Below are 24,015 nucleotides of genomic sequence, written 5' to 3' on the forward strand. Positions count from 1 at the left end.
GGGCACACGTCACGGGTGACACCGGGGGGGGGTGGGGGACCGACGCACGATTGGGGGGGGGACACGACACACATGGAGGGGACACACCCACGGGGGACACCCACGGGCCTCGCCCCCGGGGCGGGGCGGTGCCGGGGGCGGTCCCTCGGCCGGCCACGCCCCCGCCCCCCGCCCCCGGCCCGGCCCCGCCGTGCGGAAGCGCTGGGCAGCGGCGGCCGCGGGGCGCAGGTGAGTCCCGGGGCCGCGTGTCCGGGATCCCCCGTGGGCGGGGGGCTGGGTTGGGGGTCTCGGGGCGGGGGGGGCCGGGACCCGAGGGTGGGTGCCCGTGGGCGAGGGGGTCCCCGTGGGGAGGGTCCCCGCGGGGTGGGTGCCGTGGGGTGCGTGCTCCGCAGTGGGCGCCCGCGGGTCGGTCCCCGTGGGGGGGTGGGGGCTGTGGGTGCCGTGGGTCCCGGCCGGCAGCACCCACTCAGGGGCGCCCACGGGACGCGGCCCACGCGGGAGGGGGAGCCGCGGGTTGAGGAAGTGTCCGTGTGTCCATCCGTGGCTCCCCCCACCCCCCCCCGCCCCGCGCACACGCGTGTGCGCTGCCACCGCCGGGGAGGGGGGGGACACACGCGTGTGCGAGCGGTCACGCGTGCACCGGGCGCGTGGGGGGTCGGGGTCGGGGGGGGGTTGGGACCCCTCGCGTGGCTGCCGTGACCCCCCCCCTTCCCCCCCCCCCCCGCCGCTCCACCGGTGGGTCTGTCCCCTCCCCCCGCGCGGGGGTGGGGGTCTGGGGATGCCCCGCGGGGAGTCCCGTCCCCCCGTGTCCCGCCCCCCCCCCCCGCCCCCCCCGTGTCCCCGTGTCCCCGCCCGGTTTTGCTTCCCCAAAGCAGCCGCAGCTTCTGCTTTCGGGGGGCGGGCGCGCGCCCCACACCCACGCGGGGCGGGGCTCGGCGGGCCCCAGGGGGGCCGTCACAGCACACACCTGTCGTGAGCCCACTCGGCCTCAGCCCCGTCTCACGCCCGTGTCACGAGCCGGGCAGGCCTCGGCCCCTTCTCCCACACTCGTGTCACGAGCCGGGCAGGCCTCGGCCCCTTCTCTCACCCCCGTGTCACGAGCCGGGCAGGCCTCGGCCCCTTCTCTCACCCCCGTGTCACGAGCCGGGCAGGCCTCGGCCCCTTCTCTCACACCCGTGTCACGAGCCGGGCAGGCCTCGGCCCCTTCTCTCACACTCGTGTCACGAGCCGGGCAGGCCTCGGCCCCTTCTCTCACACCCGTGTCACGAGCCGGGCAGGCCTCGGCCCCTTCTCTCACACCCGTGTCACGAGCCGGGCAGGCCTCGGCCCCTTCTCTCACACTCGTGTCACGAGCCGGGCAGGCCTCGGCCCCTTCTCTCACACCCGTGTCACGAGCCGGGCAGGCCTCGGCCCCTTCTCTCACGCCCGTGTCACGAGCCGGGCAGGCCTCGGCCCCTTCTCCCACACACGTGTCACGAGCCGGGCAGGCCTCGGCCCCTTCTCTCACACCCGTGTCACGAGCCGGGCAGGCCTCGGCCCCTTCTCTCACGCCCGTGTCACGAGCCGGGCAGGCCTCGGCCCCTTCTCCCACACCCGTGTCACGAGCCGGGCAGGCCTCGGCCCCTTCTCTCACACCCGTGTCACGAGCCGGGCAGGCCTCGGCCCCTTCTCCCACACCCGTGTCACGAGCCGGGCAGGCCTCGGCCCCTTCTCCCACACCCGTGTCACGAGCCGGGCAGGCCTCGGCCCCTTCTCTCACACTCGTGTCACGAGCCGGGCAGGCCTCGGCCCCTTCTCTCACACCCGTGTCACGAGCCGGGCAGGCCTCGGCCCCTTCTCTCACACTCGTGTCACGAGCCGGGCAGGCCTCGGCCCCTTCTCTCACGCCCGTGTCACGAGCCGGGCAGGCCTCGGCCCCTTCTCTCACGCCCGTGTCACGAGCCGGGCAGGCCTCGGCCCCTTCTCTCACGCCCGTGTCACGAGCCGGGCAGGCCTCGGCCCCTTCTCTCACCCCCGTGTCACGAGCCGGGCAGGCCTCGGCCCCTTCTCTCACCCCCGTGTCACGAGCCGGGCAGGCCTCGGCCCCTTCTCTCACACCCGTGTCACGAGCCGGGCAGGCCTCGGCCCCTTCTCTCACACCCGTGTCACGAGCCGGGCAGGCCTCGGCCCCTTCTCCCACACCCATGTCACGAGCCGGGCAGGCCTCGGCCCCTTCTCTCACCCCCGTGTCACGAGCCGGGCAGGCCTCGGCCCCTTCTCTCACACTCGTGTCACGAGCCGGGCAGGCCTCGGCCCCTTCTCTCACACTCGTGTCATGAGCCGGGCAGGCCTCGGCCCCTTCTCTCACACCCGTGTCACGAGCCGGGCAGGCCTCGGCCCCTTCTCTCACACCCGTGTCACGAGCCGGGCAGGCCTCGGCCCCTTCTCTCACACTCGTGTCACGAGCCGGGCAGGCCTCGGCCCCTTCTCTCACACCCGTGTCACGAGCCGGGCAGGCCTCGGCCCCTTCTCTCACACCCGTGTCACGAGCCGGGCAGGCCTCGGCCCCTTCTCCCACACCCGTGTCACGAGCCGGGCAGGCCTCGGCCCCTTCTCTCACACTCGTGTCACGAGCCGGGCAGGCCTCGGCCCCTTCTCTCACCCCCGTGTCACGAGCCGGGCAGGCCTCGGCCCCTTCTCCCACACCCGTGTCACGAGCCGGGCAGGCCTCGGCCCCTTCTCTCACACCCGTGTCACGAGCCGGGCAGGCCTCGGCCCCTTCTCTCACGCCCGTGTCACGAGCCGGGCAGGCCTCGGCCCCTTCTCTCACACTCGTGTCACGAGCCGGGCAGGCCTCGGCCCCTTCTCTCACGCCCGTGTCACGAGCCGGGCAGGCCTCGGCCCCTTCTCTCACACCCGTGTCACGAGCCGGGCAGGCCTCAGCCCCTTCTCTCACGCCCGTGTCACGAGCCGGGCAGGCCTCGGCCCCTTCTCTCACACTCGTGTCACGAGCCGGGCAGGCCTCGGCCCCTTCTCTCACGCCCGTGTCACGAGCCGGGCAGGCCTCGGCCCCTTCTCTCACACTCGTGTCACGAGCCGGGCAGGCCTCGGCCCCTTCTCTCACACCCGTGTCACGAGCCGGGCAGGCCTCAGCCCCTTCTCTCACACCCGTGTCACGAGCCGGGCAGGCCTCGGCCCCTTCTCTCACACCCGTGTCACGAGCCGGGCAGGCCTCGGCCCCTTCTCTCACACCCGTGTCACGAGCCAGGCAGGCCTCGGCCCCTTCTCCCACACTCGTGTCACGAGCCGGGCAGGCCTCGGCCCCTTCTCCCACACACGTGTCACGAGCCGGGCAGGCCTCGGCCCCTTCTCTCACACCCTTGTCACGAGCCGGGCAGGCCTCGGCCCCTTCTCTCACACCCATGTCACGAGCCGGGCAGGCCTCAGCCCCTTCTCTCACACCCGTGTCACGAGCCGGGCAGGCCTCGGCCCCTTCTCTCACACTCGTGTCACGAGCCGGGCAGGCCTCGGCCCCTTCTCTCACACCCATGTCACGAGCCGGGCAGGCCTCAGCCCCTTCTCTCACACTCGTGTCACGAGCCGGGCAGGCCTCGGCCCCTTCTCTCACGCCCGTGTCACGAGCCGGGCAGGCCTCGGCCCCTTCTCTCACGCCCGTGTCACGAGCCGGGCAGGCCTCAGCCCCTTCTCTCACACTCGTGTCACGAGCCGGGCAGGCCTCGGCCCCTTCTCTCACACCCGTGTCACGAGCCGGGCAGGCCTCGGCCCCTTCTCTCACACTCGTGTCACGAGCCGGGCAGGCCTCGGCCCCTTCTCTCACGCCCGTGTCACGAGCCGGGCAGGCCTCAGCCCCTTCTCTCACACTCGTGTCACGAGCCGGGCAGGCCTCGGCCCCTTCTCTCACACTCGTGTCACGAGCCGGGCAGGCCTCGGCCCCTTCTCTCACGCCCGTGTCACGAGCCGGGCAGGCCTCGGCCCCTTCTCTCACGCCCGTGTCACGAGCCGGGCAGGCCTCAGCCCCTTCTCTCACCCCCGTGTCACGAGCCGGGCAGGCCTCGGCCCCTTCTCTCACGCCCGTGTCACGAGCCGGGCAGGCCTCGGCCCCTTCTCTCACACCCGTGTCACGAGCCGGGCAGGCCTCGGCCCCTTCTCTCACACTCGTGTCACGAGCCGGGCAGGCCTCGGCCCCTTCTCTCACACTCGTGTCACGAGCCGGGCAGGCCTCGGCCCCTTCTCTCACACCCGTGTCACGAGCCGGGCAGGCCTCGGCCCCTTCTCTCACGCCCGTGTCACGAGCCGGGCAGGCCTCGGCCCCTTCTCCCACACCCGTGTCACGAGCCGGGCAGGCCTCGGCCCCTTCTCTCACACCCGTGTCACGAGCCGGGCAGGCCTCGGCCCCTTCTCTCACACCCGTGTCACGAGCCGGGCAGGCCTCGGCCCCTTCTCCCACACTCGTGTCACGAGCCGGGCAGGCCTCGGCCCCTTCTCCCACACCCGTGTCACGAGCCGGGCAGGCCTCGGCCCCTTCTCTCACACTCGTGTCACGAGCCGGGCAGGCCTCGGCCCCTTCTCTCACACCCGTGTCACGAGCCGGGCAGGCCTCGGCCCCTTCTCTCACACTCGTGTCACGAACCGGGCAGGCCTCGGCCCCTTCTCTCACACCCGTGTCACGAGCCGGGCAGGCCTCGGCCCCTTCTCTCACCCCCGTGTCACGAGCCGGGCAGGCCTCGGCCCCTTCTCCCACACTCGTGTCACGAGCCGGGCAGGCCTCGGCCCCTTCTCTCACGCCCGTGTCACGAGCCGGGCAGGCCTCGGCCCCTTCTCTCACGCCCGTGTCACGAGCCGGGCAGGCCTCAGCCCCTTCTCTCACGCCCGTGTCACGAGCCGGGCAGGCCTCGGCCCCTTCTCTCACACTCGTGTCACGAGCCGGGCAGGCCTCAGCCCCTTCTCTCACACCCGTGTCACGAGCCGGGCAGGCCTCGGCCCCTTCTCTCACGCCCGTGTCACGAGCCGGGCAGGCCTCGGCCCCTTCTCTCACACCCGTGTCACGAGCCGGGCAGGCCTCGGCCCCTTCTCTCACGCCCGTGTCACGAGCCGGGCAGGCCTCGGCCCCTTCTCTCACACCCGTGTCACGAGCCGGGCAGGCCTCGGCCCCTTCTCTCACACCCGTGTCACGAGCCGGGCAGGCCTCGGCCCCTTCTCTCACACTCGTGTCACGAGCCGGGCAGGCCTCGGCCCCTTCTCTCACACCCGTGTCACGAGCCGGGCAGGCCTCGGCCCCTTCTCTCACACCCGTGTCACGAGCCGGGCAGGCCTCGGCCCCTTCTCTCACACTCGTGTCACGAGCCGGGCAGGCCTCGGCCCCTTCTCTCACACCCGTGTCACGAGCCGGGCAGGCCTCGGCCCCTTCTCTCACACCCGTGTCACGAGCCGGGCAGGCCTCAGCCCCTTCTCTCACGCCCGTGTCACGAGCCGGGCAGGCCTCGGCCCCTTCTCCCACACTCGTGTCACGAGCCGGGCAGGCCTCGGCCCCTTCTCTCACGCCCGTGTCACGAGCCGGGCAGGCCTCGGCCCCTTCTCTCACACTCGTGTCACGAGCTGGGCAGGCCTCGGCCCCTTCTCTCACACCCGTGTCACGAGCCGGGCAGGCCTCGGCCCCTTCTCTCACACTCGTGTCACGAGCTGGGCAGGCCTCGGCCCCTTCTCTCACACCCGTGTCACGAGCCGGGCAGGCCTCGGCCCCTTCTCTCACACTCGTGTCACGAGCCGGGCAGGCCTCGGCCCCTTCTCTCACGCCCGTGTCACGAGCCGGGCAGGCCTCGGCCCCTTCTCTCACACTCGTGTCACGAGCCGGGCAGGCCTCGGCCCCTTCTCTCACGCCCGTGTCACGAGCCGGGCAGGCCTCGGCCCCTTCTCTCACACTCGTGTCACGAGCCGGGCAGGCCTCGGCCCCTTCTCTCACGCCCGTGTCACGAGCCGGGCAGGCCTCGGCCCCTTCTCCCACACTCGTGTCACGAGCCGGGCAGGCCTCGGCCCCTTCTCTCACACCCGTGTCACGAGCCGGGCAGGCCTCGGCCCCTTCTCTCACACTCGTGTCACGAGCTGGGCAGGCCTCGGCCCCTTCTCTCACACCCGTGTCACGAGCCGGGCAGGCCTCGGCCCCTTCTCTCACACTCGTGTCACGAGCCGGGCAGGCCTCGGCCCCTTCTCTCACGCCCGTGTCACGAGCCGGGCAGGCCTCGGCCCCTTCTCTCACACTCGTGTCACGAGCCGGGCAGGCCTCGGCCCCTTCTCTCACGCCCGTGTCACGAGCCGGGCAGGCCTCGGCCCCTTCTCTCACACTCGTGTCACGAGCTGGGCAGGCCTCGGCCCCTTCTCTCACACCCGTGTCACGAGCCGGGCAGGCCTCGGCCCCTTCTCTCACACTCGTGTCACGAGCCGGGCAGGCCTCGGCCCCTTCTCTCACACCCGTGTCACGAGCCGGGCAGGCCTCGGCCCCTTCTCTCACGCCCGTGTCACGAGCCGGGCAGGCCTCGGCTCCTTCTCTCACACTCGTGTCACGAGCCGGGCAGGCCTCGGCCCCTTCTCTCACGCCCGTGTCACGAGCCGGGCAGGCCTCGGCCCCTTCTCTCACACCCGTGTCACGAGCCGGGCAGGCCTCAGCCCCTTCTCTCACGCCCGTGTCACGAGCCGGGCAGGCCTCGGCCCCTTCTCTCACACTCGTGTCATGAGCCGGGCAGGCCTCGGCCCCTTCTCTCACGCCCGTGTCACGAGCCGGGCAGGCCTCGGCCCCTTCTCTCACACTCGTGTCACGAGCCGGGCAGGCCTCGGCCCCTTCTCTCACACCCGTGTCACGAGCCGGGCAGGCCTCAGCCCCTTCTCTCACACCCGTGTCACGAGCCGGGCAGGCCTCGGCCCCTTCTCTCACACCCGTGTCACGAGCCGGGCAGGCCTCGGCCCCTTCTCTCACACCCGTGTCACGAGCCAGGCAGGCCTCGGCCCCTTCTCCCACACTCGTGTCACGAGCCGGGCAGGCCTCAGCCCCTTCTCCCACACACGTGTCACGAGCCGGGCAGGCCTCGGCCCCTTCTCTCACACCCTTGTCACGAGCCGGGCAGGCCTCGGCCCCTTCTCTCACACCCATGTCACGAGCCGGGCAGGCCTCAGCCCCTTCTCTCACACCCGTGTCACGAGCCGGGCAGGCCTCGGCCCCTTCTCTCACACTCGTGTCACGAGCCGGGCAGGCCTCGGCCCCTTCTCTCACACCCATGTCACGAGCCGGGCAGGCCTCAGCCCCTTCTTTCACACTCGTGTCACGAGCCGGGCAGGCCTCGGCCCCTTCTCTCACGCCCGTGTCACGAGCCGGGCAGGCCTCGGCCCCTTCTCTCACGCCCGTGTCACGAGCCGGGCAGGCCTCAGCCCCTTCTCTCACACTCGTGTCACGAGCCGGGCAGGCCTCGGCCCCTTCTCTCACACCCGTGTCACGAGCCGGGCAGGCCTCGGCCCCTTCTCTCACACTCGTGTCACGAGCCGGGCAGGCCTCGGCCCCTTCTCTCACGCCCGTGTCACGAGCCGGGCAGGCCTCAGCCCCTTCTCTCACACTCGTGTCACGAGCCGGGCAGGCCTCGGCCCCTTCTCTCACACTCGTGTCACGAGCCGGGCAGGCCTCGGCCCCTTCTCTCACGCCCGTGTCACGAGCCGGGCAGGCCTCGGCCCCTTCTCTCACGCCCGTGTCACGAGCCGGGCAGGCCTCAGCCCCTTCTCTCACCCCCGTGTCACGAGCCGGGCAGGCCTCGGCCCCTTCTCTCACGCCCGTGTCACGAGCCGGGCAGGCCTCGGCCCCTTCTCTCTCACCCGTGTCACGAGCCGGGCAGGCCTCAGCCCCTTCTCTCACACCCGTGTCACGAGCCGGGCAGGCCTCGGCCCCTTCTCTCACGCCCGTGTCACGAGCCGGGCAGGCCTCGGCCCCTTCTCTCACACTCGTGTCACGAGCCGGGCAGGCCTCGGCCCCTTCTCTCACACCCATGTCACGAGCCGGGCAGGCCTCAGCCCCTTCTCTCACACTCGTGTCACGAGCCGGGCAGGCCTCGGCCCCTTCTCTCACACCCGTGTCACGAGCCGGGCAGGCCTCGGCCCCTTCTCTCACCCCCGTGTCACGAGCCGGGCAGGCCTCGGCCCCTTCTCTCACGCCCGTGTCACGAGCCGGGCAGGCCTCGGCCCCTTCTCTCACCCCCGTGTCACGAGCCGGGCAGGCCTCGGCCCCTTCTCTCACACCCATGTCACGAGCCGGGCAGGCCTCGGCCCCTTCTCTCACACTCGTGTCACGAGCCGGGCAGGCCTCGGCCCCTTCTCTCACACTCGTGTCACGAGCCGGGCAGGCCTCGGCCCCTTCTCCCACACACGTGTCACGAGCCGGGCAGGCCTCGGCCCCTTCTCTCACGCCCGTGTCACGAGCCGGGCAGGCCTCGGCCCCTTCTCTCACGCCCGTGTCACGAGCCGGGCAGGCCTCGGCCCCTTCTCTCACGCCCGTGTCACGAGCCGGGCAGGCCTCGGCCCCTTCTCTCACCCCCGTGTCACGAGCCGGGCAGGCCTCGGCCCCTTCTCTCACCCCCGTGTCACGAGCCGGGCAGGCCTCGGCCCCTTCTCTCACACCCGTGTCACGAGCCGGGCAGGCCTCGGCCCCTTCTCTCACACCCGTGTCACGAGCCGGGCAGGCCTCGGCCCCTTCTCTCACACCCATGTCACGAGCCGGGCAGGCCTCGGCCCCTTCTCTCACCCCCGTGTCACGAGCCGGGCAGGCCTCGGCCCCTTCTCTCACACTCGTGTCACGAGCCGGGCAGGCCTCGGCCCCTTCTCTCACACCCGTGTCACGAGCCGGGCAGGCCTCGGCCCCTTCTCCCACACCCGTGTCACGAGCCGGGCAGGCCTCGGCCCCTTCTCCCACACCCGTGTCACGAGCCGGGCAGGCCTCGGCCCCTTCTCTCACACCCGTGTCACGAGCCGGGCAGGCCTCGGCCCCTTCTCTCACGCCCGTGTCACGAGCCGGGCAGGCCTCGGCCCCTTCTCTCACACTCGTGTCACGAGCCGGGCAGGCCTCGGCCCCTTCTCTCACGCCCGTGTCACGAGCCGGGCAGGCCTCGGCCCCTTCTCTCACACTCGTGTCACGAGCCGGGCAGGCCTCAGCCCCTTCTCTCACGCCCGTGTCACGAGCCGGGCAGGCCTCGGCCCCTTCTCTCACACTCGTGTCACGAGCCGGGCAGGCCTCGGCCCCTTCTCTCACGCCCGTGTCACGAGCCGGGCAGGCCTCGGCCCCTTCTCTCACACTCGTGTCACGAGCCGGGCAGGCCTCGGCCCCTTCTCTCACACCCGTGTCACGAGCCGGGCAGGCCTCAGCCCCTTCTCTCACACCCGTGTCACGAGCCGGGCAGGCCTCGGCCCCTTCTCTCACCCCCGTGTCACGAGCCGGGCAGGCCTCGGCCCCTTGTCCCACACCCGTGTCACGAGCCGGGCAGGCCTCGGCCCCTTGTCCCACACCCGTGTCACGAGCCGGGCAGGCCTCGGCCCCTTCTCTCACCCCCGTGTCACGAGCCGGGCAGGCCTCGGCCCCTTCTCTCACACTCGTGTCACGAGCCGGGCAGGCCTCGGCCCCTTCTCTCACACCCGTGTCACGAGCCGGGCAGGCCTCGGCCCCTTCTCCCACACCCGTGTCACGAGCCGGGCAGGCCTCGGCCCCTTCTCCCACACCCGTGTCACGAGCCGGGCAGGCCTCGGCCCCTTCTCTCACACCCGTGTCACGAGCCGGGCAGGCCTCGGCCCCTTCTCTCACGCCCGTGTCACGAGCCGGGCAGGCCTCGGCCCCTTCTCTCACACTCGTGTCACGAGCCGGGCAGGCCTCGGCCCCTTCTCTCACGCCCGTGTCACGAGCCGGGCAGGCCTCGGCCCCTTCTCTCACACTCGTGTCACGAGCCGGGCAGGCCTCAGCCCCTTCTCTCACGCCCGTGTCACGAGCCGGGCAGGCCTCGGCCCCTTCTCTCACACTCGTGTCACGAGCCGGGCAGGCCTCGGCCCCTTCTCTCACGCCCGTGTCACGAGCCGGGCAGGCCTCGGCCCCTTCTCTCACACTCGTGTCACGAGCCGGGCAGGCCTCGGCCCCTTCTCTCACACCCGTGTCACGAGCCGGGCAGGCCTCAGCCCCTTCTCTCACACCCGTGTCACGAGCCGGGCAGGCCTCGGCCCCTTCTCTCACACCCGTGTCACGAGCCAGGCAGGCCTCGGCCCCTTCTCCCACACTCGTGTCACGAGCCGGGCAGGCCTCGGCCCCTTCTCCCACACACGTGTCACGAGCCGGGCAGGCCTCGGCCCCTTCTCTCACACCCTTGTCACGAGCCGGGCAGGCCTCGGCCCCTTCTCTCTCACCCATGTCACGAGCCGGGCAGGCCTCAGCCCCTTCTCTCACACCCGTGTCACGAGCCGGGCAGGCCTCGGCCCCTTCTCTCACACTCGTGTCACGAGCCGGGCAGGCCTCGGCCCCTTCTCTCACACCCATGTCACGAGCCGGGCAGGCCTCAGCCCCTTCTCTCACACTCGTGTCACGAGCCGGGCAGGCCTCGGCACCTTCTCTCACGCCCGTGTCACGAGCCGGGCAGGCCTCGGCCCCTTCTCTCACGCCCGTGTCACGAGCCGGGCAGGCCTCAGCCCCTTCTCTCACACTCGTGTCACGAGCCGGGCAGGCCTCGGCCCCTTCTCTCACACCCGTGTCACGAGCCGGGCAGGCCTCGGCCCCTTCTCTCACACTCGTGTCACGAGCCGGGCAGGCCTCGGCCCCTTCTCTCACGCCCGTGTCACGAGCCGGGCAGGCCTCAGCCCCTTCTCTCACACTCGTGTCACGAGCCGGGCAGGCCTCGGCCCCTTCTCTCACACTCGTGTCACGAGCCGGGCAGGCCTCGGCCCCTTCTCTCACACCCGTGTCACGAGCCGGGCAGGCCTCGGCCCCTTCTCTCACACCCGTGTCACGAGCCGGGCAGGCCTCGGCCCCTTCTCTCACACTCGTGTCACGAGCCGGGCAGGCCTCGGCCCCTTCTCTCACGCCCGTGTCACGAGCCGGGCAGGCCTCGGCCCCTTCTCTCACGCCCGTGTCACGAGCCGGGCAGGCCTCAGCCCCTTCTCTCACACCCGTGTCACGAGCCGGGCAGGCCTCGTCCCCTTCTCTCACGCCCGTGTCACGAGCCGGGCAGGCCTCGGCCCCTTCTCTCACACTCGTGTCACGAGCCGGGCAGGCCTCGGCCCCTTCTCTCACACCCATGTCACGAGCCGGGCAGGCCTCAGCCCCTTCTCTCACACTCGTGTCACGAGCCGGGCAGGCCTCGGCCCCTTCTCTCACACCCGTGTCACGAGCCGGGCAGGCCTCGGCCCCTTCTCTCACCCCCGTGTCACGAGCCGGGCAGGCCTCGGCCCCTTCTCTCACGCCCGTGTCACGAGCCGGGCAGGCCTCGGCCCCTTCTCTCACCCCCGTGTCACGAGCCGGGCAGGCCTCGGCCCCTTCTCTCACACCCATGTCACGAGCCGGGCAGGCCTCGGCCCCTTCTCTCACACTCGTGTCACGAGCCGGGCAGGCCTCGGCCCCTTCTCTCACACTCGTGTCACGAGCCGGGCAGGCCTCGGCCCCTTCTCCCACACACGTGTCACGAGCCGGGCAGGCCTCGGCCCCTTCTCTCACGCCCGTGTCACGAGCCGGGCAGGCCTCGGCCCCTTCTCTCACGCCCGTGTCACGAGCCGGGCAGGCCTCGGCCCCTTCTCTCACGCCCGTGTCACGAGCCGGGCAGGCCTCGGCCCCTTCTCTCACACTCGTGTCACGAGCCGGGCAGGCCTCGGCCCCTTCTCTCACCCCCGTGTCACGAGCCGGGCAGGCCTCGGCCCCTTCTCTCACACCCGTGTCACGAGCCGGGCAGGCCTCGGCCCCTTCTCTCACACCCGTGTCACGAGCCGGGCAGGCCTCGGCCCCTTCTCCCACACCCATGTCACGAGCCGGGCAGGCCTCGGCCCCTTCTCTCACACCCGTGTCACGAGCCGGGCAGGCCTCGGCCCCTTCTCTCACACTCGTGTCACGAGCCGGGCAGGCCTCGGCCCCTTCTCTCACACCCGTGTCACGAGCCGGGCAGGCCTCGGCCCCTTCTCCCACACCCGTGTCACGAGCCGGGCAGGCCTCGGCCCCTTCTCTCACACTCGTGTCACGAGCCGGGCAGGCCTCGGCCCCTTCTCTCACACCCGTGTCACGAGCCGGGCAGGCCTCGGCCCCTTCTCCCACACCCGTGTCACGAGCCGGGCAGGCCTCGGCCCCTTCTCTCACACTCGTGTCACGAGCCGGGCAGGCCTCGGCCCCTTCTCTCACACTCGTGTCACGAGCCGGGCAGGCCTCGGCCCCTTCTCCCACACCCGTGTCACGAGCCGGGCAGGCCTCGGCCCCTTCTCTCACACCCGTGTCACGAGCCGGGCAGGCCTCGGCCCCTTCTCTCACACCCGTGTCACGAGCCGGGCAGGCCTCGGCCCCTTCTCTCACCCCCGTGTCACGAGCCGGGCAGGCCTCGGCCCCTTGTCCCACACCCGTGTCACGAGCCGGGCAGGCCTCGGCCCCTTGTCCCACACCCGTGTCACGAGCCGGGCAGGCCTCGGCCCCTTCTCTCACGCCTGTGTCACGAGCCGGGCAGGCCTCGGCCCCTTCTCTCACACCCGTGTCACGAGCCGGGCAGGCCTCGGCCCCTTCTCTCACACCCGTGTCACGAGCCGGGCAGGCCTCGGCCCCTTCTCTCACACCCGTGTCACGAGCCGGGCAGGCCTCGGCCCCTTCTCTCACCCCCGTGTCACGAGCCGGGCAGGCCTCGGCCCCTTCTCTCACGCCCGTGTCACGAGCCGGGCAGGCCTCGGCCCCTTCTCCCACACTCGTGTCACGAGCCGGGCAGGCCTCGGCCCCTTCTCTCACACTCGTGTCACGAGCCGGGCAGGCCTCGGCCCCTTCTCCCACACCCGTGTCACGAGCCGGGCAGGCCTCGGCCCCTTCTCCCACACCCGTGTCACGAGCCGGGCAGGCCTCGGCCCCGCCGGGTGCCCCCAGCCCTCCGTCGCGTCCCCCCGCAGGTGCCGCCATGAACCCCCCGGCGCGGCGGGTGCGGCTGAAGCCCTGGCTGGTGGCGCAGGTGAGCAGCCAGCGGTACCCGGGGCTGCAGTGGCTGGACCCCGAGCGGCGCCGCTTCGCCATCCCCTGGCGCCACGCCACCCGCCACCCCCCCGCCCCCCAGGACCACGACACCATCTTCAAGGTGACAGCGGGGGGACGGGGGGGGACACGGGGGAGGGGGGTGACAAGGGGGGCGTGGGCTGGGGGACGGGGACAAGCGGGACGGGGCGATGGGGTGTCAAGGGGGACACGGGCTGGGGTGGCAGGGTGACGGGGGATGGGAAGGGGGTGACAAGGTGGACAGGGGTGATGGGGTGACAGTGGGGCAGGGGAGGGGGGCACAGAGGGGTCCCTGGGGGCGGGCAGAGGGGTCTGTGCTGGGGTGAGAAGGGGGGCAGGAGCAATGGGGTGACAAGGGGTGCTGGGGGGACAATGGGGACACAGGATGTGGGCACCAGGGTGACAAAGGGGACCCAGGCTGTGGTGCTGGGGGCAAGGGGGTGACCCAGGGGACCCAGGCTGGGGGTGCTGGGGGTGCTGGGGGTGCCAGGGGTGCTGGGGTGACACGGGCGGCCCAGGCCAGGGGTGACACGGGTGACCCAGGCTGGGGGTGCTGGGGGTGCTGGGGGTGCCGGGGTGACATGGGTGGCCCAGGCCGGGGGTGCCGGGGTGACACAGGTGACCCAGGCTGGGGGTGACACGGGTGACACAGGTGACACGGGTGACCCAGGCTGGGGGTGCTGGGGGTGCTGGGGGTGCCAGGGGTGCTGGGGTGACACGGGCGGCCCAGGCTGGGGGTGCTGGGGTGACACGGGCGGCCCAGGCTGGGGGTGCTGGGGGTGCCGGGGGTGCTGGGGTGACACGGGCGGCCCAGGCTGGGGGTGCTGGGGTGACACGGGCGGCCCAGGCTGGGGGTGCTGGGGGTGCCGGGGGTGCTGGGGTGACACGGGCGGCCCAGGCTGGGGGTGCTGGGGTGACACGGGTGGCGCAGGCTGGGGGTGCTGGGGGTGCTGGGGGTGCCAGGGGTGCTGGGGTGACACGGGCGGCCCAGGCTGGGGGTGCTGGGGTGACACGGGTGGCGCAGGCTGGGGGTGACACGGGTGACACAGGTGACACGGGTGGCCCAGGCTGGGGGTGATACGGGTGACACAGGTGACATGGGCGGCCCAGGCTGGGGGTGCTGGGGGTGCTGGGGGTGCCAGGGGTGCTGGGGTGACATGGGCGGCCCAGGCTGGGGGTGCTGGGGTGACACGGGTGGCGCAGGCTGGGGGTGACACGGGCGGCCCAGGCCGGGGGAGCGGCTCCCCGGGGTGCTGAGCGCCCCCGGGCCCCCCCAGGCGTGGGCGCAGGAGACGGGGAAGTTCACGGAGGGGGTGGACGAGCCGGACCCGGCCAAGTGGAAGGCGAACCTGCGCTGCGCCCTCAACAAGAGCCGCGAGTTCCGCCTGCTCTTCGACGGCACCAAGGCCACCCCGCTCCAGCCCTACAAGGTCTACGAGCTCTGCGAGGGCCCGGCCGAGGGCACCGGTACCGCCGGGCACCCCGGGGGGCGGGCGGGGGGCGGCGGGCGGGGGCTCTGCGGAAGGGGTTTGGGCGTCTCCTGAGCCCCAGCGCCCCACAAGGACCCGGCGCCCCACAGAGCCCCAGCACCCCATAAGGACCCAACACCCCATAGAGCTCCCAGCACCCCATAAGGAACCAACACCCCATAGAGCTCCCAGCACCCCACAGGGACCAAGCACCCCACAGAGGCACCCCACAGAGCCCCTGCACCCCACAGAGGCACCCCATAAGGACCAAGCACCCCACAGACCTCCAGGATCCTACAGAGGCACCCCACAGAGCCCCAGCACCCCACAGAGGCACCCCATAAGGACCCAGCACCCCACAGAGCTCCAGCACCCCACAGGGACCAAGCACCCCATAGAGCTCCCAGCACCCTACAGGGACCAAGCGCCCCACAGAGGCACCCCACAGAGGCCCAGCACCCCACAGAGCTCCAGGATCCTACAGAGGCACCCCACAGAGCCCCAGCACCCCACAGAGGCACCCCATAAGGACCCGGCGCCCCATAGAGCCCCAGCACCCCACAGGGACCAAGCACCCCATAGAGCTCCCAGCACCCCACAGGGACCAAGCGCCCCACAGAGGCACCCCACAGAGCCCCAGCACCCCATGAGTCCCCTACACCCCATAAGGACCCAGCAACCCACAAGGACCCAGCACCCCATAGAGCTCCCAGCACCCCATAAGGACCCAACACCCCATAGAGCTCCCAGCACCCCACAGGGACCAAGCACCCCACAGAGGCACCCCACAGAGCCCCTGCACCCCACAGAGGCACCCCATAAGGACCAAGCACCCCACAGACCTCCAGGATCCTACAGAGGCACCCCACAGAGCCCCAGCACCCCACAGAGGCACCCCATAAGGACCCAGCACCCCATAGAGCTCCCAGCACCCCACAAGGACCCAACACCCCATAGAGCTCCCAGCACCCCACAGGGACCAAGCGCCCCACAGAGGCACCCCACAGAGCCCCAGCACCCCACAGAGCTCCAGGATCCTACAGAGGCACCCCACAGAGCCCCAGCACCCCACAGAGGCACCCCATAAGGACCCGGCGCCCCATAGAGCCCCAGCACCCCACAGGGACCAAGCACCCCATAGAGCTCCCAGCACCCCACAGGGACCAAGCGCCCCACAGAGGCACCCCACAGAGCCCCAGCACCCCATGAGTCCCCTACACCCCATAAGGACCCAGCAACCCACAAGGACCCAGCACCCCATAGAGCTCCCAGCACCCCATAAGGACCCAACACCCCATAGAGCTCCCAGCACCCCACAGGGACCAAGCACCCCACAGAGGCACCCCACAGAGCCCCTGCACCCCACAGAGGCACCCCATAAGGACCAAGCACCCCACAGACCTCCAGGATCCTACAGAGGCACCCCACAGAGCCCCAGCACCCCACAGAGGCACCCCATAAGGACCCAGCACCCCATAGAGCTCCCAGCACCCCACAAGGACCCAACACCCCATAGAGCTCCCAGCACCCTACAGGGACCAAGCGCCCCACAGAGGCACCCCACAGAGCCCCAGCACCCCACAGAGCTCCAGGATCCTACAGAGGCACCCCACAGAGCCCCAGCACCCCACAGAGGCACCCCATAAGGACCCGGTGCCCCATAGAGCCCCAGCACCCCACAGGGACCAAGCACCCCATAGAGCTCCCAGCACCCCATAGAGCCCCAGCACCCCACAAGGACCCAACACCCCATAGAGCTCCCAGCACCCCACAGGGACCAAGCGCCCCACAGAGGCACCCCACAGAGCCCCAGCACCCCATGAGTCCCCTACACCCCATAAGGACCCAGCAACCCACAAGGACCCAGCACCCCATAGAGCTCCCAGCGCCCCACAGGGACCAAGCACCCCACAGAGCCCCAGCCCCCCGCAAGTACCCAGCGCCCCACAGGGACCTGTCACCCCACAAGGCCCCCAGCACCCCATGAGTCCCCAGCACCCACAAAGCCCCGGCACCCCATGAGGCCCCAGCACCCCCCAAGGACCCAGCACCCTGTGGAGCCCCAGCACCCCCCAGGGACCCATCCCAGCACCCCACGAGTCCCCTACACCCCATAAGGAACTGGGACCCCACAAGGCTTCAGCACCCCACAAGTCCCCAGCACCCCACAAGGACCCCACACCCTATAGGGACCTGGCGCCCCACAGGGACCTGGCACCCCACGAGGTCCCCAGCACCCTGCAATGCCCCAGCACCCCACAACTCCCCAGCACCCCACGAGGGCCCAGCACCCCCAGCCCCGTCCCCCCACCGCAGCCCATCTCTCCCTTGCAGATGGGGACGACTACGGCTGCAGCGGGGAGGAGGACGTCAGCCAGGTACCTGGGGGGGGTCAGGGTGGGGGGGGACCCCCGGGACCCCCGAACCGGGGTCACCTCGGGGTGCTGGGGGGGTTCCCTGTGCCCCGAGCCCGTAACCACCCCCGCTCTCTCCCCACAGCTCCAGAAGATGACATCTCTGAGCATCATTGGTGAGTGGGGGGGGTGGGCATGGAGTGCACCCACCCGCTGGTTTTGGGGGGCGGTTGGGGGGGGCCATGGCCACCCTCTGATCCCCCACTGTGCCCCAGACACCCAGCATGGGGGGGACCTGCTGCCCCCCTACCCCTGGCCCAAGGAGGAGCCCCAATTCAGCAGCGGCTGCCCGCTGGGGCCCTTCGTGCCCCCCGCCCCAGCGCTGCTCCCCGGGGAGGTGGGGAGCACCCACGGGACCCCCGAGCTGCCTCCTGTCACCCTCACTGAGACGGGGCCCTCCCTGGGAAGCCTGGGGCCCCCCCCGGGCACCCTGGGGCCCCCCCCGGCCGCCTGCACTGTGGAGCACGCCATCCCCAACCTGCTCATCAGCCCCCACATGCTGCCGCGTAAGGAGCGGGGCGGGGGGCTATGGGGTGTCGGGGGGCGGGGGGGGGCTGGGCATGGGTGGGGGGGTGAGTGGGGAATGCCCGTGGGGTGGGGGGGGGGGTGGCTTGGCATGGAGACGGGGTAGCCATGGGGTGGCCGTGGGTGTCGGGTGGGTGTTGGGTGGCTGTGGGGTGTCCAGGCATGGGTGTGGGGTTGCTGGATGGGGTGGCCATGGCCGTGGGGTGGTTGGTCATGGGTGCCAATGGGTGTTGGGTGGTGGGCCATGGGTGTCCATGGGTCTGGGGTGGGTGGCCATGGGTGGCTGTGGCCATGGGGTGGTTGGCCATGGGTGTCGGGTGGGTGGCCATGGCTGTGGGGTGGTTGGTCATGGGTGGCTGTGGCCGTGGGGTTGGTGGCCATGGGTGTCCATGGGTGTTGGGTGGGTGGCCATGGGTGGCCGTGGCTGTGGGGTGGGTGGCCGTGGCTGTGGGGTCAGTTGCCATGGGTGTCCCTGGGTGTCAGGTGGGTGGCCATGGGTGTCCATGGGTGTCGGGTGGGTGGCCATGGGTGGCCCTGGGTGTCCATGGCTGTGGGGTCAGTGGCCATGGGTGTCCATGGCTGTGGGGTCAGTGGCCATGGGTGTGCATGGGTGTGGGGTGGGTGGCCATGGGTGGCCCTGGGTGTCCATGGCTGTGGGGTCAGTGGCCATGGGTGTCCATGGCTGTGGGGTCAGTGGCCATGGGTGTGCATGGGTGTGGGGTGGGTGGCCATGGGTGGCCCTGGGTGTCCATGGCTGTGGGGTCAGTGGTCATGGGTGTGGGGTGGGTGGCCATGGGTGTCCATGGGTGGCCCTGGGTGTCCATGGCTGTGGGGTCAGTGGTCATGGGTGTCCATGGGTGGCCGTGGCTGTGGGGTCAGTGGCCATGGGTGTCCATGGGTGTGGGGTGGGTGGCCATGGGTGGCCCTGGGTGTCCATGGCTGTGGGGTCAGTGGCCATGGGTGTGCATGGGTGTGGGGTGGGTGGCCATGGGTGTCCATGGGTGGCCCTGGGTGTCCATGGCTGTGGGGTCAGTGGCCATGGGTGTGCATGGGTGTGGGGTGGGTTGTCATGGGTGGCCGTGGCCATGGGGTGGTTGGCCGTGGGTGGCCCTGGGTGGCCGCGGCCGTGGGGAGGCAGCCACGGGTGGCCACGGGGTGCTCCCCGGCGCGCAGCTGACACCCGCCTCCCTTCGGCAGTGACCGACCTGGAGATCAAGTTCCAGTACCGCGGCCGCCAGGTCTGCGTCCTCACCATCAGCAACCCCCACGGCTGCCGCCTCTTCCACAGCAGCCTGGAGCCCACGCAGGAGCAGGTGGAGCTCTTCGGGCCGCTGACGCTGGAGCAGGTCCGCTTCCCCGCCACCGACGCCATCCCCAACGAGAAGCAGCGCTTCTACACCCACCAGCTCCTGGACGTGCTGGACCGGGGGCTCATCCTGGAGCTGCAGGGCCAGGACATCTACGCCATCCGCCTCTGCCAGTGCAAGGTCTTCTGGACGGGGCCCTGCGCCGCCCGCCGCGCCGGCCCCAACCCCATCGAGAGGGAGAAGAAGACCAAGCTCTTCAGCCTCGAGGGCTTCCTCAACGGTGGGGGGGGGAGGGGAGGTCGTGCCATGCACCCCTTGGGGATGCCGCGTGGGGTGGAGGGGCTCCGATGGCTTGGGGAGGGGCACGTGGGGACCTGGTGACATGGGGGGACCAAGCTGGGATGGGGGGACGCATGGGGGACCCAGATGGGATGGGGGGGGGGGCACCTGGGGGGACCAGGATGGGATGGGAGGGCACCAAGGGGCACTGGGGGGACCAGGATGGGATGGGGGGGCACCAGGGGGCACTGGGGGGACCAGGATGGGATGGGGGGGGGCACCTGGGGGGACCAGGGTGGGATGGGAGGGCACCAGGGGGGAGCAGGATGGGATGGGAGGGCACCAGGGGGGCACCTGGGGGGACCAGGGTGGGATGGGGGGGCACCAGGGGGGAGCAGGATGGGATGGGAGGGCACCAGGGGGGCACCTGGGGGGACCAGGGTGGGATGGGGGGGCACCAGGGGGCACTGGGGGGACCAGGGTGGGATGGGGGGGGGCACCTGGGGGGACCAGGATGGGATGGGGGGGCACCAGGGGAGCACTGGGGGGACCAGGGTGGGATGGGGGGGGGCACCTGGGGGGCACAGGGGGACCCGGTGCCTTGCGGGGGGGCACACGCTGGTGGGGTGCCGCAGCCGGCCGCGGGGTGTCGGCCGGGGAGCGCCGGCTGGGAGGGCGGTGGGACAGGCTGGAGCGAAGCCCCCCCCCCCCACCCCGGCCCCACCTCGTGCCCCTCACCGCGGCCTCCGGCCCCGCAGGCCTCATCCTGTTCCAGAAGGGCCAGACCAGCACCCCCCCGCCCTTCGAGATCTTCCTCTGCTTCGGCGAGGAGTGGCCGGACCAGAAACCCAAGGAGAAAAAACTCATCACGGTGCAGGTGAGGGGCCGAGGAGCGGCTCGGGGCGCCGCTCCCGGCGTGGGGCGGATTGGGGGGCGGACACGCGGGTGGGTGCCCCCGCGCCGGCTGACGGCAGGGCGGCGGCGGCGGGGGGTCTCTCTCGCAGGTGGTGCCGGTGGCGGCGCGGCTGCTGCTGGAGATGTTCTCGGGCGAGCTGTCCTGGTCGGCCGACAGCATCCCCCTGCAGATCTCCCACCCCGACCTCAAGGACAAGATGGTGGAACAGTTCAAGGAGCTTCACCAGCTTTGGCAGAACCAGCAGCGGCTGCCGCCGGTGCAGCCGGAGCCCGGGGCCGCCGCCGGAGCCTGGGCGCTGCCGCCCGGCCCCCTGCCCCAGTGACGGGGGTGGGGGGGGGCTCCCAGCGCCCGCCCGAGCCCCGCAGCCCTCCGCGCTGGTGGAACTGGGAGCACCCAGCGCCGTCGCGCCCCCGGAGCTGCCGGCGACAAGCCCACGCGTGGTGTGGGGGCTCCCGCGGCCGCCGTCGCCCATCCCCGGCGGGGTGGGGGGGCTCTAACGGGCGGGGGCTGGAGCCCTCCCCATAGTTTTGGGGAAAAACAGCAAGAAAAGGGGGCGAGGATGGGACGCGGCCCCCCCCACCCCCCGCCGGCGTGGGGGCACGCGGGCGCAGCTCAGGGCACCCGCAGGGCAGAGCCAGGCACGGCCCCGCGGGAAGAATCAGGCCAAGACGTGGGGTTTTAACTTATTTTTCTTTTTTTCAGTTTTTTTTTGGTTTTATTATTATTATTTTTGTTGTTTTTAATCGGTTCTTAAGATGGCTACACACCCCCGGAGGGAACAGCATGCGCTCCAGCCGTGCCCGCGCCGGCCCCGTCCCCGCGCTCGCTCCAGCCGCCGCCTCCCCGCGCGGGCCGACCTTAAAATAAAGCAAATAAAAACGGGAGGGGGGGGGGGGGGGAACCCCAAACGCAGCCCGCCCCACCCCCCCACCCCCAAAAAAAAAACCACAACCAAACTCCAAACAACAAAAAAGCTAAAAAAGAAGAAGAAAAAATATATATATTTGAACAGTCCGTCGTCCCGCCGGCGTGTGTTTGGGAGGCAGCCGCCAGGCAGGACGCGGGGTGGGGGGTCGGGGAGGGCAGAGCTCTGCAGCCACTGGGTTTTACTAAATCTATTTGAAACCCCCCCCCCATTATTTTCTTTTTTTTTTTCCCGGAAAAAACAATTGTTTGTCTGTCGGGGGGCGGGTTTTGTCCGTGTTTTCCCCTCCGTTTCACGGACGGTTTTTCTACTTCGCCCGCGTTTGCTGCCGGGTGAAGCCGTTTTCCCTCCACTCTTGGGTGGTGGGGTTTGCTCGGTTGGGTTTGTTTTTTTTTTTTTAGTTGGGTTTTTTATTATTTGTGGGGTTTTTTTTCTTATTTTTTTCCTTCCCCCCCCCCTTGGTTTGTTTCCTTGTTTCGGTAGCCGCCGGGCGGGAAGCGCATCCGCCGGGCGAGCGGGACCCTCGGGCCGCCCTCCCGCGCCCGCAGGCGGCGCCGGCCCCCGGCTCTCCTGGCTGGCGGGACGCGCTGGAGCGAGCGAAGCCCTCGGCCACGATGGACTTGGCTGATTGTGGGACACGTTCTTGTTTTTTCTTCGTTTCCGATCTTCTAATTAAAAGACATTCCTGGGAAAGAGGGGGCGGGGGGGTGTCAGTCCTTCCTCCCCGCCTCGCCTCGCGGCGCCGCGGCCGCTCGCCGCCGGCTCTTACCTGGGAGCCGGGCGCCGCGCCGGGGCAGGAGCTATCGGAACAAGCGGGTGAAGTCCCTCAGAGCCCAGCAGACTTGTTTACATTCCTCAGCGCTGCAAGACAACGGGTGACGTTAAAGCGGGGGGTGGGTGACGCCAAGGGGACGGTCGGGAGGGCGGCGCGCGATGGGCAGCACGGCAGGCTCGGCTCCGAGCGGGTGGGGGGGGGGCGTAGGGGCAACCGGCGGGGCACAACGGGCTCGGTAGCCCCGGCAGGGACGCGTGCGGCCACCGCGGCGGCGGCGGGAGGACAGGAGCCGGCCGGCCCCGGGGATGAGCCCAGCAGGAGCAAGCGGGGACCCCGCTGGGCCGGCTCATGGACGCAGGAGGCCCCCCGGGCCGGGCAGGAGCCAGCCCTCGGAGCAGCGCGGCCGGGAGCCCGTGACTCAGAGGGCAGCCGAGATGGAGGCCGGGCCGGCTTGCGACGGGTGCCCGCGCCCCGGCGGGAGGGACGGCGGCTCCGCAGCGCGCGGGCGAGAGCGGAAAAACCTGTTCAGTGCCGGGAAAAGGCGAGACGTGCCCTCTCAACGCACGGCTTCGCGCGGCCCGCGTCGCACCGGGGCCGACGTCCCAGCGCAGCTCTCGCGGAGACGCGCCGGGGCCGCCGGAGGCCGAGCCGAGGCGCAGCAGGGGGTGGGAGCGAGGCTCGCGGGGCGCGAAGGGCGCGTCCCAGGGGTGAGCCCTCGCAAGGGAGCCGCGGCCGCGCGCCCTCCCGGCGTCGCCGCCGGCCTCGCTCACCTCGTGACCTGCTTGTGGAAATCCGTCAGCTGTTTGTGCGTGACCTGGATGGCTCCTCCCGTCGTTTCCTTTGGCAAACCCTTCAGCGAGCTCTCCAGCCAGCGACAGAACGTCTGCAGGACGCAAGAGACGGGAGAAGCTTCAGCGCGCGGCGCCAAACCCAGCTCCCGCCTCCGGGTTTTGGGGCGGGGGGGGAGGCTCTGGGATTCGGCTCTGCCCACGCGCAGGAGGGACGCACGGCGCAGGGCCGGAGCCCGCCGCCCCCCGCCGCCCCCCGCGCCCGCTGGGGGTACGTGCCGCCCCTCTCACCGGCCGGTCGATCTGCATGATCTCCCAGAGCACCTCAGCGACGTCGGGCAGGGTGTACGGCGGCAGGCAGAAGCAGCACGTGTGCAGCAGCTGGTTGACGAGCTGCTGGCCCAGCTGGTTCATCACCTGGCTGATGAGCTCCTTCCGCACTTCGAAGTCCTCCTCGTGCTGCGGGAGGAAGAGGAGGAGGGGCGGTGAGCAGCGCCTGGGGACAGGGACACGCTGCGCCTCGCGCCGGGAGCGGTGGTTTGGCTGCGGCGCTCGTGGGGGAGCACGGTGCTGAACGCCGATGAGGACGGAGCCCCCCCAGCTCCGCGGAGGAAGGCCCCCCCACGCCCGCCCTCGGGGGTCACTCACGTCGTTGGCCACCCCGGTGTGGATGAGATCGCGCAGGAACTTCATGACGCTGCAGTTGGCGTCCCGGTGGTCCAGGGTGGTGGCGGCGATGGCCCACTGCAGGATGGGGATCATCACCTGGCTGCGGAGTAAGGTGACGGGGCTGCGCTGGATAAACCTGGCCGGGCAGAGGACGGACAGACAGACAAGACGTTACTGGCGCTTGCGTGGCTTCCCCGCGCCCTGCCTTCTCCCACGGAGACGGGAGAGATCCCACGGGCGTGCGGGGACCCTGCCACAGGGACAGAGGGGGGCCGGGGGCGTCCTCGAAGGGGAGAGGAGGGCGCAGGTACCGGGCTGCGAGTCGGAAGAGGTCGTCCACGGTGTCCGGGTGGTTCTGAAGGCCGTTGGGCTGCTCTAGGAGTTGGAAGGTGGGTATGCATAGCGCCTAGGAGAAAGGGTTGCGGGAATCTGTTAGTAATTAGCAACGATTATGTCTCAAACCGCCTCAAACGGCGGGGGGACTTCCAGCACGGCTCACACCGGCGCGGATCAGACCCCGGCGCCTCCTCCCGACCGCCACCGTCACGGCCGAAAGGGCAGGCTTGGATCTCTCCCCCCTGACAGGGTACGCGCCCCGAGGCAGCGACCATCGGCTCCTCCAGCAAGAAGCCACCCACCGGTTCTCCCTTAACTGAAAAACTTCTCCTCCTCGGTTTTGTTCACCCGGCCGCCAACGTCCGGCCGCGCAGAGGCGCTGGG

The 24,015-nt window shown here is 70.9% G+C and overlaps 2 protein-coding genes across 5 annotated transcripts in view; one reads left to right on the forward strand and one right to left on the reverse strand.

Moving 5' to 3' along the window:
• The first annotated feature begins 97 nt into the window (after positions 1 to 97).
• Positions 98 to 21,691, forward strand: IRF5 (interferon regulatory factor 5). Of its 3 annotated transcripts, none has more exons than XM_064441688.1 (9): positions 99 to 228; positions 13,129 to 13,310; positions 14,506 to 14,695; positions 17,032 to 17,075; positions 17,197 to 17,227; positions 17,327 to 17,617; positions 18,834 to 19,223; positions 19,981 to 20,099; positions 20,894 to 21,691. In XM_064441688.1, the coding sequence occupies exons 2-9, from the start codon at positions 13,137 to 13,139 to the stop codon at positions 21,689 to 21,691; spliced, it is 2,037 nt and encodes a 678-aa protein (XP_064297758.1). In that variant the 5' UTR covers positions 99 to 228; positions 13,129 to 13,136. The 3 variants fall into 3 exon arrangements, with proteins under 3 accessions (XP_064297766.1, XP_064297758.1, XP_064297767.1); XM_064441697.1 differs by having other exon boundaries at positions 100 to 228; positions 20,227 to 21,094; XM_064441696.1 differs by lacking the exon at positions 17,327 to 17,617 and having other exon boundaries at positions 98 to 228.
• Positions 20,812 to 24,015, reverse strand: part of TNPO3 (transportin 3) — a 51,487-nt gene continuing 48,283 nt past the window's right edge. The window contains exons 18-23 of one of the 2 annotated variants that reach the window (XM_064441675.1): positions 23,607 to 23,701; positions 23,275 to 23,431; positions 22,918 to 23,085; positions 22,609 to 22,721; positions 21,833 to 21,924; positions 20,812 to 20,995 (exon numbers count right to left, since the gene is read on the reverse strand). In XM_064441675.1, coding sequence (XP_064297745.1) covers positions 21,864 to 21,924; positions 22,609 to 22,721; positions 22,918 to 23,085; positions 23,275 to 23,431; positions 23,607 to 23,701 — 594 coding nt within the window. In that variant the 3' untranslated portion in view covers positions 20,812 to 20,995; positions 21,833 to 21,863. Of the gene's footprint in view, positions 20,996 to 21,277; positions 21,749 to 21,832; positions 21,925 to 22,608; positions 22,722 to 22,917; positions 23,086 to 23,274; positions 23,432 to 23,606; positions 23,702 to 24,015 lie in introns of those variants that run through there. The other variant, XM_064441666.1, reaches the window with a different exon arrangement.

Source organism: Phalacrocorax carbo, chromosome 1 (genome assembly GCF_963921805.1).
Source record: "Phalacrocorax carbo chromosome 1, bPhaCar2.1, whole genome shotgun sequence".
NCBI lineage: Eukaryota > Metazoa > Chordata > Aves > Suliformes > Phalacrocoracidae > Phalacrocorax > Phalacrocorax carbo.